At 35.8% G+C, this 13,339-nt stretch overlaps 1 protein-coding gene across 1 annotated transcript; it reads right to left on the reverse strand.

The window, feature by feature from the left end:
* Positions 1-686: 686 nt before the first annotated feature.
* On the reverse strand, positions 687-9,113 carry LOC137737991 (beta-glucosidase 40). The gene is made up of 13 exons (XM_068477584.2): positions 8,817-9,113; positions 3,496-3,562; positions 3,205-3,263; positions 3,054-3,129; positions 2,894-2,965; positions 2,647-2,734; positions 2,293-2,548; positions 2,091-2,206; positions 1,781-2,004; positions 1,559-1,590; positions 1,384-1,486; positions 1,172-1,280; positions 687-1,069 (listed from the first exon to the last, which is right to left on the reverse strand). The coding sequence occupies exons 1-13, from the start codon at positions 8,961-8,963 to the stop codon at positions 883-885; spliced, it is 1,536 nt and encodes a 511-aa protein (XP_068333685.2). The 5' UTR covers positions 8,964-9,113; the 3' UTR covers positions 687-882.
* Positions 9,114-13,339: the final 4,226 nt, after the last annotated feature.

Below are 13,339 nucleotides of genomic sequence, written 5' to 3' on the forward strand. Positions count from 1 at the left end.
ATAAGTTTTCTACCAAATGACCTAAAACCAACTCTAATGGTTTACTTATGGCTTATAATTTAAGACCAACTCTAACATAGAGTTAGGTGGGATAAAGATACAAGTGTTTTTATGCTTTTGTGAAAGGTGTCAAACGAATGATGTGATTGGAAACTCTTGACAGGTCTTTCTCAATCTAAGGACCTAAGGTACTAGCTGACTGTCAATTGGGCTCGAGTGTTGGAGAGCAAACAGTATTGATAGCTTGAACATTGGATTATGATCGCTTCCTCGACGCGACAAGAACATGAATCAAAACAACCCTTGTGTGCATTTGATGAAACCTTCTGGTGTAATTTAAATGAGAATTTCGCGGAACGTAAGGAGCATCGGTTCATCACCTCCTTGTTCAAGTAGAAGAAGCCAAGAAGTTCTTGAACCATAGAGCAGAATCCTTAAGGTATCTCTTGAGATTGTCTTTGTAATCGACAAAATATAATCCGAATCTGAGTTTGATTGCCTTCAACGCCAGTTTGATTAGCGGAATGAGTTGCTTGAATCCCAAGGGATTGGAACGGAACACTCGTTCCTGAGTTTGCTTGCCTTTCCAGCCTTTCTCTGCTTCGCAATGTATATCGTGTGCACTAATCACACCTTTTATGTTTCCAAGTGTAACAATATATTGATTGCAAAAATAAATCAAAAGCTTGTAATTTCAAATCATATTTTTCTTTTCATAGAATCATAAGCTATTTTTGTTCCAAACGTCTGTCCACAAACTATGATCTGAACACTGTTTATGATGGCTTGCTCGATCCCAAAGAAACTTGAACTGCAACAATCCTCGTGTACTCGATGAGTTGGGGTGCAAGTGCAGGACTTCAGATTCACAACATCAGATGATCATTCCCTTGTCTGAGTAGAATTCAAGAAATTCGTGAACCATTGAACGGAGTCCTTTGGGTATCTCTTGAGCTTGTCCTTATAATCCACAAAATAGAGACCAAATCGAGAAGTGTATCCAGCCGCCCATTCCCAATTATCCAGCAGAGACCAAGCAAAATAGCCTTTCACATTGCAGCCGTCTTCTCTGCATTCCACGAAAACAGAATGATATCAGCTTTTACACCACAAAATATGGACAAGGAGGAGTAGATTCATAGCTAGTGGATTAATAAAAGATGGTTAATACTTGATTGAAGCTAGCAAATTCGTAAGATAGTCATGGTGGTATTTAATCCTTTTCGTATCCTTTAGAGCATCCTTGAGCGAAATGAATGGGCTATTCGGGTCATCCATGCCTGCGGAAATAATGAAACCAAGAAGATTAACTCATGAAATGTCCCATGAACATGAAGAACTTTTGGATTTCCCATCCCTTCTATTTGGAAATCGAAACATTACCATTTTCAGTGATAATCACTAGAGGATTGCCGTACTTTTTCTTAATGTAGTTCATTAATTTTCTCATCCCCTTTGGCACTATGTATAACCATATAGAATTCGCCTGCAATTTCACACAAGCATTCATGTCGGATCAATTAAAGGTAATTTACAAGAGTTTAACCATACTACATACCCTATCTCCGATAGGTTTCCCGTCTTTGAATGCTGAAAACATGGAAAAAGAAAGGAAATCTTCAGCTAACAACAAAAATTTGAATGATAACAAGTTATGGAACTCTAACATGTTGGTCTTTGACTTCCCTATCTCTGAATTGGTGATTCCGACAACTTATGGAATAACTGGAACATAGAACGGTTAAGAGGAATATGTAACGCGTTCAATGTGAGTACTTACGAAGAGTAATGGCACCAGAGTCTGCAAGGCTGTCATTGAGTAGATGTCCAATTATATCAGTGGTATCGTTGCTTCCATAGAAGGTAGTGTAGTGATTAATGCCCACAAAATCCAAGGACCCTTTAATTAGAGCAGACTCGGATTTGGAAAAGGTTGGCAGCCGACTTCCAACCCTACTTCTCATAGAGCTTGGATAATCCCCAAACATAAATGGATCAAGAAACCTGCCGTTCCAACATAGTGATTACACAAATTATAACGCAGTTCCTAGTCAAATATAACTAAGTAGTAAAATCAAATTTGTGATTACCAGCCAAGCTGAAAATCTTGGGCTATTTTAGTTGCAATGACGTCTGCTGTCGAGTTTGTTGCTGATTCATACCAGATAACATCAAATGATGCCCCAACCGATCCACGCTGTTTTGACTGCAAAGACACCAAGTAGCATCATTAATCAACTTCTGTTGTTAATAGTTACGCGCATGAATATTTCTCCATTCCATCATTCTTACCTTATACTTTCTCCGGTAAATATCAGCCGCAGTTCCATGAGACAGGATGACATTGTGAGCAACTATGTAAGGCTCAGTTGCTGAGTTTCCTGCCCTGCAGAAAAGTAAAAGGGGGATAGAGCACCTTCCCGGTGCCTCGAGCCCTACATCATATCCTTGTATAGAAAATGTATGTGGCTCGTTGAATGTGATCCAGTGCTTCACCCTGTCACCAAAATTTTGAAAGCATGCGTCCGCGTATGTTGCAAAGTCCTTTCTGCAATGGACTAAGGTCATATGAATCACTTGAATCCAAAACTCATCGTTAATCAAACTTACAAAAATTAGAGGAACAAAACTGTCAACGTTGATTACATGACTTGAGGGTTGAGCCACCCGTTGTATTTGTCTTCCAAGGCTTGAGGGAGGTCCCAGTGATAGAGGGTCACATATGGTTCAATGCCTGCACATACAGAATCTCATAGTTCAGTCCATGATTCTATCCTGATAAATAAACGTTCGATGCTGAAACTTCTCCGTTGCCATTAAGAAGTGTGACGGAGCTTAATGCAAAGTCAGAAGTACATACAAAACTCTGGAGAAAAATGAAAATGTAAGGCACCTTTGGCTAGCAATGCATCGATGAGACGATTGTAGTAATCAACACCCGCCTGATTAATATGCCCGGTTCCATCTGATATACGAAAAGCTCGCAGTTAAAATTTGATGAACTAATCTTGTATGTGAAGTAAATATGAACTCATAGAACTGATAGAGCTTACTGGGGAAAATCCGAGTCCAGGATATCGAAAATCTGTAAGCATCCATTCCCATGTCCTTCATACGTTGCACATCCTCCTGCTTGCAACTAACTTAACTTTTGCTCAATTTAACAAAGAAAATGCAAGGGTTAGTTTTGAGTACTAGACTTGCCTTATAACGGTGATACTCATCCACAGCAACATCTGCATTACTGGAATCGGTTATTTTACCTGCAGCACAAGGCAAATGATCCGCATGCGTTAGGTGTTATATATTTCTGAATTGCTCCCTAAAATATGTACGATTTGAGTGTCACATGGAATATATATACGAGCGTCTCTTTTTTTATTTAATTATGATGTGATGAGTGAGATACTTTGTAATTGGTAAATATTTCAAAGTACGGCAAAATATAATTTAAAAATAAAACTAAAGATTGACGATAAATTAACAAATTATTACCAAAAGTATGTGAAAAGGTGTCCCAGATAGAAGGCCCCCTTCCGTCCTCTTTAACTGCACCTTCGTACTGACAAAAAATCAGAAGGTAAAAAATGTAAGTAATTTGTTTTTTTTAGGGAAAATTTGAAATAGGTCCAATTTTATAGACTACTTTTTGAAATAGGTCCAATTTTTAATGATTTTTTACTTTTGAAATAGGTCCAATTTTTAGTGACTTTTGACTTTTGAAATAGGTCCAATTTTTAGTTACTTTGTACCCATATCAAAAAACCCCTTTTTTTTTATAACCATAGTCCTCAAATAATTGTGTATCATATCAAAAGTACAATTGATATAAATAAAAGTTTAAATAAATTATGAAATAAAACAATATCTGGTTGATGAAAGACAAATTCTGAATGCTTTCGTGGTCACTATATATACGAAAAGTTATAAGCATCAAAAGGCTGGTTTGCAAATATCGTGAAGGAATGAAGAAAAGTTCTTTCTCAATTTACCTTGTCACGGAATTACGGAACTGTAATCAGAGTCATTAATATTATAAATTACTTATACACAAACAAATGAATAAATTTGATAAAATCATTATGTACTGTTATTTGGATTCAAAATTACACCATCGGCCCGTGCAATCGAGATCATTGATTGAGCATAATTCTAGATCGTCGGATGGGAAAAAACGAAATGAGTTGGATGCGAACAAAGAATCTTTAATCCAAAAACAGTGCAATTCAAAGTAATTTTGGATACGTGGTATGTGGGCATACGGATTGGTTCCACTTGGGAAGTTTTGGGAACCAAGGGATAAGGATCAGCATTTTGGGAATGATTAGCAGCACGTGGCATGCTATAATCATTATCATTTTGGTTAATATTGTTTGTTTGCCCAAGGTCGCTTTGCTGATAGGATTGGGTTTTTTGGTTATTATTATCCATTTAAAAGTGGGTGATATTGATGATGGATAAATGTTGCTATGCATGTGGCTCGGAATTGATCAAGATGGTCTAATAAGATGCATGCATGAGATGAAATTTTGATAAGAAGCCTAGATGGAATAGGATTTTGGTCTGATGAGATGCATGTATGGGATACCGAACTGAAACCTTAGTCTCGATTTCCAAATCGAAAATTTCGGAATTTCCAATTTCAAGACCGATCCCAAACCAAATTTTCGAGAATCCTAAAATAGTTTCGGTATTTCGGGACAATGGAAATCCCTAAATATTTTTGGGCTTTTCGACTTTTCGGCTATAATAACTTAGTTGTGGCTGTGCAGTGTGCAGAATAGCAAATCTGCACTGCATATCTTGGCTGTGCAGTGAAGTGATCATCATAAAAGAAAAGCACCACCTATCCATTAAACACCACGAAATGAGCAAGACCATTTATTAATTTGAAACATAATATCAACACATGAGTCATGACTAATAAATTTCCAGATTAACTATCAATTTTAAGTTTTTACTACTTATTTCAACTACTTAACAAATACACACATTGCCCACAATTATATTCCAAAAAGGATGTTGTGTAAAGCAAACCCAAGTATACAGTATACTACAGAAAGTGTTCACCTTCAGCTAACATTTGAAGCCAGACTAGTGATAAAGATAACAGTAGAAATTATGTTTCACCAGGCTCCAGTTGTAGTGATAAACATCTGTAGAAACACGACTCCCACACATTTTACATTATTACATATATAGTTGTTGGTAAACCTTTTCATATGCCATGATGATCCAAGTGATTTCATTCAAACCAACCGCTCACCATTTTTTTTTTTTAAGATATCTCATTTCAGATTTGTCCTTCCATACCACCAAATATATATACTCTCTCAAGACTCATCATGTGAAGTTTGAACAATCGTGTATACGAAAAAACAAAATAGCTTATAATTATATCATGGGGCAAAAACCAGAGTTTACTAGGTTCCTTCATAATTTCTTTTACGACTGACATAATTTGAGTCAGAGAAGCGGGATATGAACTTATAGTTTACATGTGTGCAAGTGTTCCCGTGAGCGAGGATCATCGCATGTGTAAACAGTTTAAAAGCACAAATAATGTCATGCTTTGATGACCATTCCAGCAAAACATTTTACAAGGAACAAAGAAACAAAAGTAAAAAAGCTCTGATTGCAGAAGGTATTTTAGAAAACATGACTTACGTCAAGCTTCCTCCCCCTTTAACCTCTCATTCCCTCTATAACCTTTCCGTCGATTCAAAATCCCTAATTCCAAAAGCCCTAATTCAGAAACCCTAATTTCAGAATTCCTAATTCAAAAACCCAAATTCAAAATCTCTAATCGAATTTGGAATCAAACAATTTGTATGAACTTTGGTTGAGTTTATTGCAGGAATTTCTTACCTTTTGTAGTGAGGAGAAGTGCGGACCGAGACCGAGAGCTCAATTCAGAAGCTGGATTCGGGTGATATGGACAGTGGGTGAAGGCGCGATTCTGGTGAGGAGTGAGGACTGTGAGGAATGAGGACTGGTGTGGGTAGATTCGGGATTAAGGCGATGGATGTGGGAGGAGAGTGGTGAGGTTCCGTTCAGAAGATACTAAGGTGAGGTGAGGTGAGGTTTTGAGTCTGAGGTGAGGTAAGTGTCAAGAGACCGAGAGAGAAAGTCAGAGACTGGGTTTGATAACTTTGATTTATATTCAACGGTTAAGATTAAATCTCAACAAAACCGACGGCTATTAAAATTCTAAATATATATTTAAAAATTAAATAATATATATTTTTCGGTTCGGTTTGGGATTTCCGAAATCCCAAAAACTTGAGACCGATTCCCGTACTGAAATTTCGGGATCGGTTCGATATTGGGTATCGAAATTTTTGGGAATTTCGGTTTGGGATTTTTTCGATTCAGTTTCGAGAAATTTTCGGTGATGTGATAAACGCAGATAAGCTCGGATAGATGACACGCGGATCAGTCTCCCTTCCAAGAGTTTGAGTTGCAGTTGAATTCTACAAATACCATCAGACTGCAAGCAGATGCACAATCACTATAAATACAAGAGGTCATGCAACATGGAAAACATACTCCAATTCAACACACAAATTGTATTGGGCAAACCTCTCAAACATCTTGAGATTTTTTTATTTTCTTTTTCCGCCAACACACCTTCAGTTTGGATAAACAACACTGTGAAAGCAACCGGTGACATCTTCAGTTTGGATAAATAGCACTATTGCCGTATAATCAACCGTTCCTGGAGCACCTTCAGTTTAGATAAACAGCACTGCGTCGAGACCGACTGGTTATCTATCAAAGTCTCGGTCAAGAAGGATTTTCAAATCCTTATTGCCATAGGTCATCTCATTGGCCATCTTGGCGAAGTGAGGTGTTACAGGTTACTACATTCGGCACATTGAAAGCCGAATTTGATATTGAACTTTGCAGAACTAGCAGCCTTGTCTTCAGACTCTATACCTCAAAGGCCGAGGCGTGTTTCTTCCTTGGCCGCAGTCGCAAGATCAAGAAGTCAGCAGCGCGCTCAACGTAACATCAACACATTTTACTCCTCGGCCGACGAGTTGGCACGCCCAACATACAATTGAAAGACGTAGTTAGCTTATTAATTACTCGGCTTGCCCGCCATGTAGACTTGGTAGTTTTTAGGATCAATAACTGTCTATCTATTTACTGTCGTTGATTGATTGAATGATCTTAAATTTAATTTTTTTTCTTTAAAAATCCATAAAATAAGATTTATAATATAAACAGTTCTGAACACTATCTAAACTGAGGATGAACTCTTCTTCAATGTTAAGAGCCAGCCAAGCTCCTCTCTACCTCTATCGTAATAAGTAGTGGTCCTTTTTTTAGGCCAAAAACTGGAAAACTCCCGAAAATGAACTGGAATTCCGGTAATGACCCTCCTTTCTCGATTGCATGACTTTGTGGACTCCGGCCCTCAACCGTCATTTTGATGTGAGCTGAAGTACTTTTTGCCTTTTAAGTAGGGGTGGTATTGGTACGATTACTGTACCAAAACCCATGTACCAATTATCATACCAAACTTTTGGTATAACAAAATCTATTATCATTACCATGCTAAACTTTCTGTATACTGAATTTCGGCATGCTAAATAGTTAGGTTGGCATGATATGGTAATAGTAATTACCACTTTGTTTTGGGCCAATTTTTTTTTTTTTTTCCAACCCAATTCAAGGCCCAAACGTGTTTTGGTCACTCCCTTTGGATTTCTAAAACTTTTTTATTTAATTATGAGAATTTTATAAGATTCATTTAAGAAACAAAAAGTAAATAGATGGAAGAATTTATGATAGAACCTAATCTCCCTAAAAAATAGTACAAAGATTCCTAAATTTCATCTCTACATTCTTTAAAATTGTACAAAAATTAACTTGATAGACGAAGTCAGGGAGAAAGACATCCCAATTTGATGAAGGAGAAGATGAGATGAACTCCGGAAAGAGATAGTCGCCGGAACTGGAGCTATAGAGATGAAGTCGGTGGCTAGATGAGTGAAAAGATGAAGAGTCGCAGCGCAAGAAGACTTAGGTTTTTTTATTGGGAAAGTAGAGATTAGAGGGTGAGATGATTGGATAAATGACTAGGAAAAAAATATAAGTGCATATATAATGATAATAATACATAATTATATATAAATGAATAAATAAATGATATAATATTAATAGTAGTGATACGGTACGGTATACCACTGATAATAGTTTTGAATACCATTACCGTACAAAAAATGTATGGTACAATACAAATACCGTACAAAAAATGTATGGTACAATACAAATACCGTACCATTACCAATGGTACAAATTTTTTGACACAACTTTGGTAGGGTAATTTGGTAAAAAATTTCACCCCTACTTTTAGGTGGGTTTATTTAATAACAAAATTGAAAAACCGGAAAAGCTCCTATGCTCCAGCAATTACATCACCATTACATTCTATCTTCACGTGATTACTGTGAATCTGCAGATGCAATGACTTGCAAAAACTACAACTACAATTTTGTTTCAAACATGCAATATTTGTAACGATGAGTCAAACTCGGAACCTTACGTGCTCGGGCGCTCAAATACGAGTGGACGTGAATACTTTTAATCAAGTGAGCTATCCGCACTCGCACGAGGAACGGAGCGAGAAAAACATCAAAACTCAGAGTATAAGATGCAAATGCAAATCCCAGAAATTAATCACTGATTACTGGAAACCCAAACACTAAAAAACAGAAAACTATAATCACGAGAAATAATGAGCAATTAATGATCTTTAACCACCACGTTAATCAAAATGGCAAAAGAGTCAGTTGAAAAAGACGAACCTGGAAAGCAGAAGACGCAGTTCCGAAGACAAAACCTTTGGGAAAGCTACCCCTGTTGATATCCAAATCCGACAAACATGTTGGAAACCCAACAGCCAATAGAAATGCTGTGACGACCAAAGCTAGGCCTCCTCTTTCCGACCCCATCACTTCTCAACGGCGGCGGCGTGGCGGCGGAGATATTAAGAAGGAGATTGGCTTCTAATCCCTGCTTAATTCGAGAGAGATTAACGAAAACTACAGGGGAGGAATTTGTAGAAATGGGTGAGGGAATAAGGGAAGAGCATTTATAGTGGTGAGTATATTTGCAGTGAGAGACAGACAACGTGAAAAATGGGTGGTTGAGTTCGATAAGGCATTAAAAACGTAGTACAGTGGGTGGTGGTCACCACCAAAAGTGGCGGCGCGCTACCCCAGAGAGAGAGAGAGTGGTGTTATTGGACAGTGGGGAATGAAAAACCAAACTCCTGAGTTCACACGTTTTCATACCAGAATGATGAGCATGGTGGATGCATATATATATATATATATATATATATATATATATATATATATATACACATATATATGTATGTATGTACATTCATATCATAAATGTATTTGTGTATCCAGTCCATGAGGATTCAGATTTCAAATTGCAAATCGATTCATTTTACATTGCCCTTGCCTTTATCTATAATCCTGGACTGTAGTGGATTGTTTTACAGCCATTCCTTTGTTTTTGGAATATATAGTGTGCCTTATAGTCCAGCTTGGCATTCCTCGTAGGAAATGTACCACATTATCTGGAAATAATTTTAAAATGATTGAAAACGTTTATTTTTTTTTTAACAAGCGATATTATATATACTAAGTAGGAGGAGGTGGGCTTAGTCTCACAATAGGCTAACAATAATGTAGTTTAAATTACCTTTGACAAGAATCGAATCTTAGACCTATCACTTACAAGTGAAGAATAATATTATTAAACCGTAGTACTAAGTAGCGATCAAAAGCGTTTTTAGAAAAAATGTTTCTGTGTTTTAAAAACACGTGAAGTGCTACCTATAAAAAAAAACATCAGTTATGTTTGCACATGCCATTTGTTTTTCACACACGAGGTCACAAGTGATGTACATATGTCCTACCAGTTACTGATATACTATATTCAAATGTAATGTAATATAAATTGTGTTCTATCTAACATTATTACAATATAAATAATAACATAACTAGTCATTTATGTAACATCCCACATCGCTTAGGGGGATGATCCTTATATGTATATTCTCATCCCTATATAGCACGAGGCTTTTTGAGAGCTCACTGGCTTCGGGTTCCATCGGAACTCCAAAGTTAAGCGAGTAGCGCACGAGAGCACTCTCAGGATGGGTGACCTATTGGGAAGTTCTCGTGTGAGTTCCCAGAAACAAAACCGTGATGGCGTGGTCGGGGCCCAAAGCGGACAATATCGTGCTACGGTGGTGGAGTGGGCCCGGGAAGTGGTCTCTCCCGAGCGGGGATGTGACATTTCAGTAAGTATGGTGCAAAATTAATAATTAATTTATGGCATTTAGTTAAAATGATTAGTGAGATTGTTATATATTTCCTCATTTTGGTTCTCGAGATTTGAAATTAAAAGGAATGATCTTTGAGTTTGCCACCATCAATCATTTGGTCATTCTATGAAAATTGTGTTAAACAAAGGCTAAAATGATAAAATTACTTTTAATTTAATAAACAATGGTCCAAAATAATTTGGCAAAAAGTGAGAGTATTTTTGTCTTATCCTTATTTAATGAAGATTTTTTACGGAATAACCAAAATGATTGATGGTGGATAAACTCATGGTCCACTTTTATTGATTTCAAATCTTAATGATCAAAGTGAAGAGTTTATGTCAATTTTAAAGACCATTTTAACTTAAAAACCTTCATTTTTTAATGATCAAAGTGAAGAGTTTATGTCAATTTTAAAGACCATTTTAACTTAAAAACCTTAATTTTTTGTCACTATTATCTCACTCCATACCAAAATATGAAGGGTGTACTGATGGTAAGTCCTTTTTTTAAGTTTTTAACTGAACAAGTAAACAAAATTGGAATATTGTTTGCGTGACATACGATAAACTGACTAATCTGTTTTATTCACGGCAAGATGCAATTTCTTTACGGTTAAAGGATGTGTGCCCATGGAAATGTTGTAAACTTGTTATACCCTTTTATGGCCTTTACCTAACCGATATGCGGCCACACCGACATATGATGGCATTGATTTATAATGTTTAATGTTGTGACTGTTTTTGTTGGACAACAATAAGGTCATCGTTGATTTATGGCACGAAATGTTAGTCGGTTAAAAAGTAATGCATGCAAAAAATAAGAATAGTAGAAATGATAAAGCTTCGTTGAATATGTGGACACACGAAAAATGATAAAATTAAGAATGAAGACATCCGAGGTAAAGTAGAAGTGACCGTAATTGAAAATAAGATGAGAAAAAATCGGTTAAAATGATTTAGTTAAAAGATGCGACTATGAGACGGAGGCTCAAGACAAACGGGATAGAAGAAAACCTAATAAAACTTTAAAAGAGACTATAATAAAAGATATGAAATACTTGGAAGTAACGGAAAACTTTGCGCAAAATCGAGTACAATAAAATTCTAAGATTTATATAGCTGACCTTACTTAATAAAATAACGCTCGATTGTTTTTTGTTGTTGTAGTATTGTGGCTGCTTTTGATTAATCTTTATTAGCCAGCTATGACATGCATATTTAACTCCGCATATTGGATACCTTTGGTATTTCGGTCTAAAATGGGTTTAATCGTCGCCAACCAATGACAAACCATATCTCACATCATTTGGATATAAAATAGGTGAGAAATATATGTAAACAATTGGAATGTGCTTTTAAGTTTGTTCGAATTCCTGCTCCCTCAGTATCGTTTGTATATATATATATAAATTAAAACAATACTCTTCCATAAATTATGGACTATAATCTAAGGAAGATAGTTGTTTGTATACAATTAAACAAGTATTGAATAATTTGATTAGAAACTATCATGTAATTTGTTCCTTAATTAGGAAATTGGTTGGTCAAGTGTGTTCCTTAATTAGGAATTAATGAGTTCTTTTGAAAGTGCTTTTAAAATGACGTTTTTAGTGAAAATATTTTTGAAACCAATCATTAGTAAAAATACAAGTAAATTATGAAAAAATACTTAAAGCACTAATTATAAGAAGCACTTCAAACGTTTTTAGAACAAAAAAATATTTTCTCTCAAAGTATTTTCAGTAATTTTAAAAGCATTTCAAAACGAGTCTAAAGTTAATTCAGAATGATGAATTCATGCATCCAAAAGTGATTCGAACTTTGAAACAATGCAATCTGTTTTAACCACACGAGCAAGTAAATTAATTTAAGGGAATTTTAACGAAAAACTCTCGGTACTGTTTACTTGAACGAAAAACCATATGTTTACACTAAAAAGTCAATCCTGATACTATTTACTTTATCATTTATTTTGTCCTTATCGTTAAAACTCAAAAATTTCAAGCTATTTTTATTAGTTTTCCTTTAATTTCATGAACAAAAATAGTAGTTTAGTTTGGCTTTAAGTTTATGCAAATCTATAGACTATAATGTTCTTGTTCGCCACCCCAACTGCTGAACCAATGCAAAGACCTCACCATCTCCAGTCTCTCCATTTGATTTCCGAACAAGCATTGTCCTCCTCATCCTCATAGTCCGGCGGAGCAACTCCACCCATCAAGTAATTATCTGAACCAAACAGGGACCATAATGTAAATCTAATGCTACATTATTTTTGCATACGTGGACTCTCATTCGGTTTCAAATATCTCATCCCTATTTAGATTAGTTTAAAGTATAATATTGCATTGTGTGTGAGTTTATTTGGTTTTACTCATTAAACCAATTAGCCCATACACCTAGGGAGATTGGTTCAATGAAATCAACTTGAAGAAGAATTTCTCAAAAAAAAAAAAAAAAAAAAATCTTTAATCTTATAATTACATTCAACATATGGTGATACTGTAGAAATGTATGCTTATTTCTAAAATAAAACAAAATACTGGCATATCATTAATACCTTTCTCGACTTTTTGGTTGAGGTCAAGTATAGTATTTGTTCAAATTAATATTTGATACGTGGGTTAATGATTAAAAAAATGATATTGGAGAATATTTAGGCTAAACTGCATTATACGCCATGTATTATTGAACTTATCACGGTAAGTCGAACTTGACCTCACATTTATATAAGAATATTACTAGACTGTCGTTTCAGTGACTTTTTGTTTATAATTTTTTTAATTTGAGAGCTTCATTTGTACCTATTTTTCATGTTTTATTTTTTTAATTTTGGTTAAGAGGTGGGCTGAAGCCCAACAAGAAAACCCGTAGAAGATGAAAATGGAGAACGTCTACTCATGAAGGCCCAAACTATGACCATGACCGATGGGCCCAGTGGGTCAGCATAATTCAAGTTCAAACTGAGGTGGATCCTAAACCT

This window comes from Pyrus communis, chromosome 13 (assembly GCF_041283825.1).
Source record: "Pyrus communis isolate YQ-2024b chromosome 13, ASM4128382v1, whole genome shotgun sequence".
Classification (NCBI taxonomy): Eukaryota; Viridiplantae; Streptophyta; class Magnoliopsida; order Rosales; family Rosaceae; genus Pyrus; species Pyrus communis.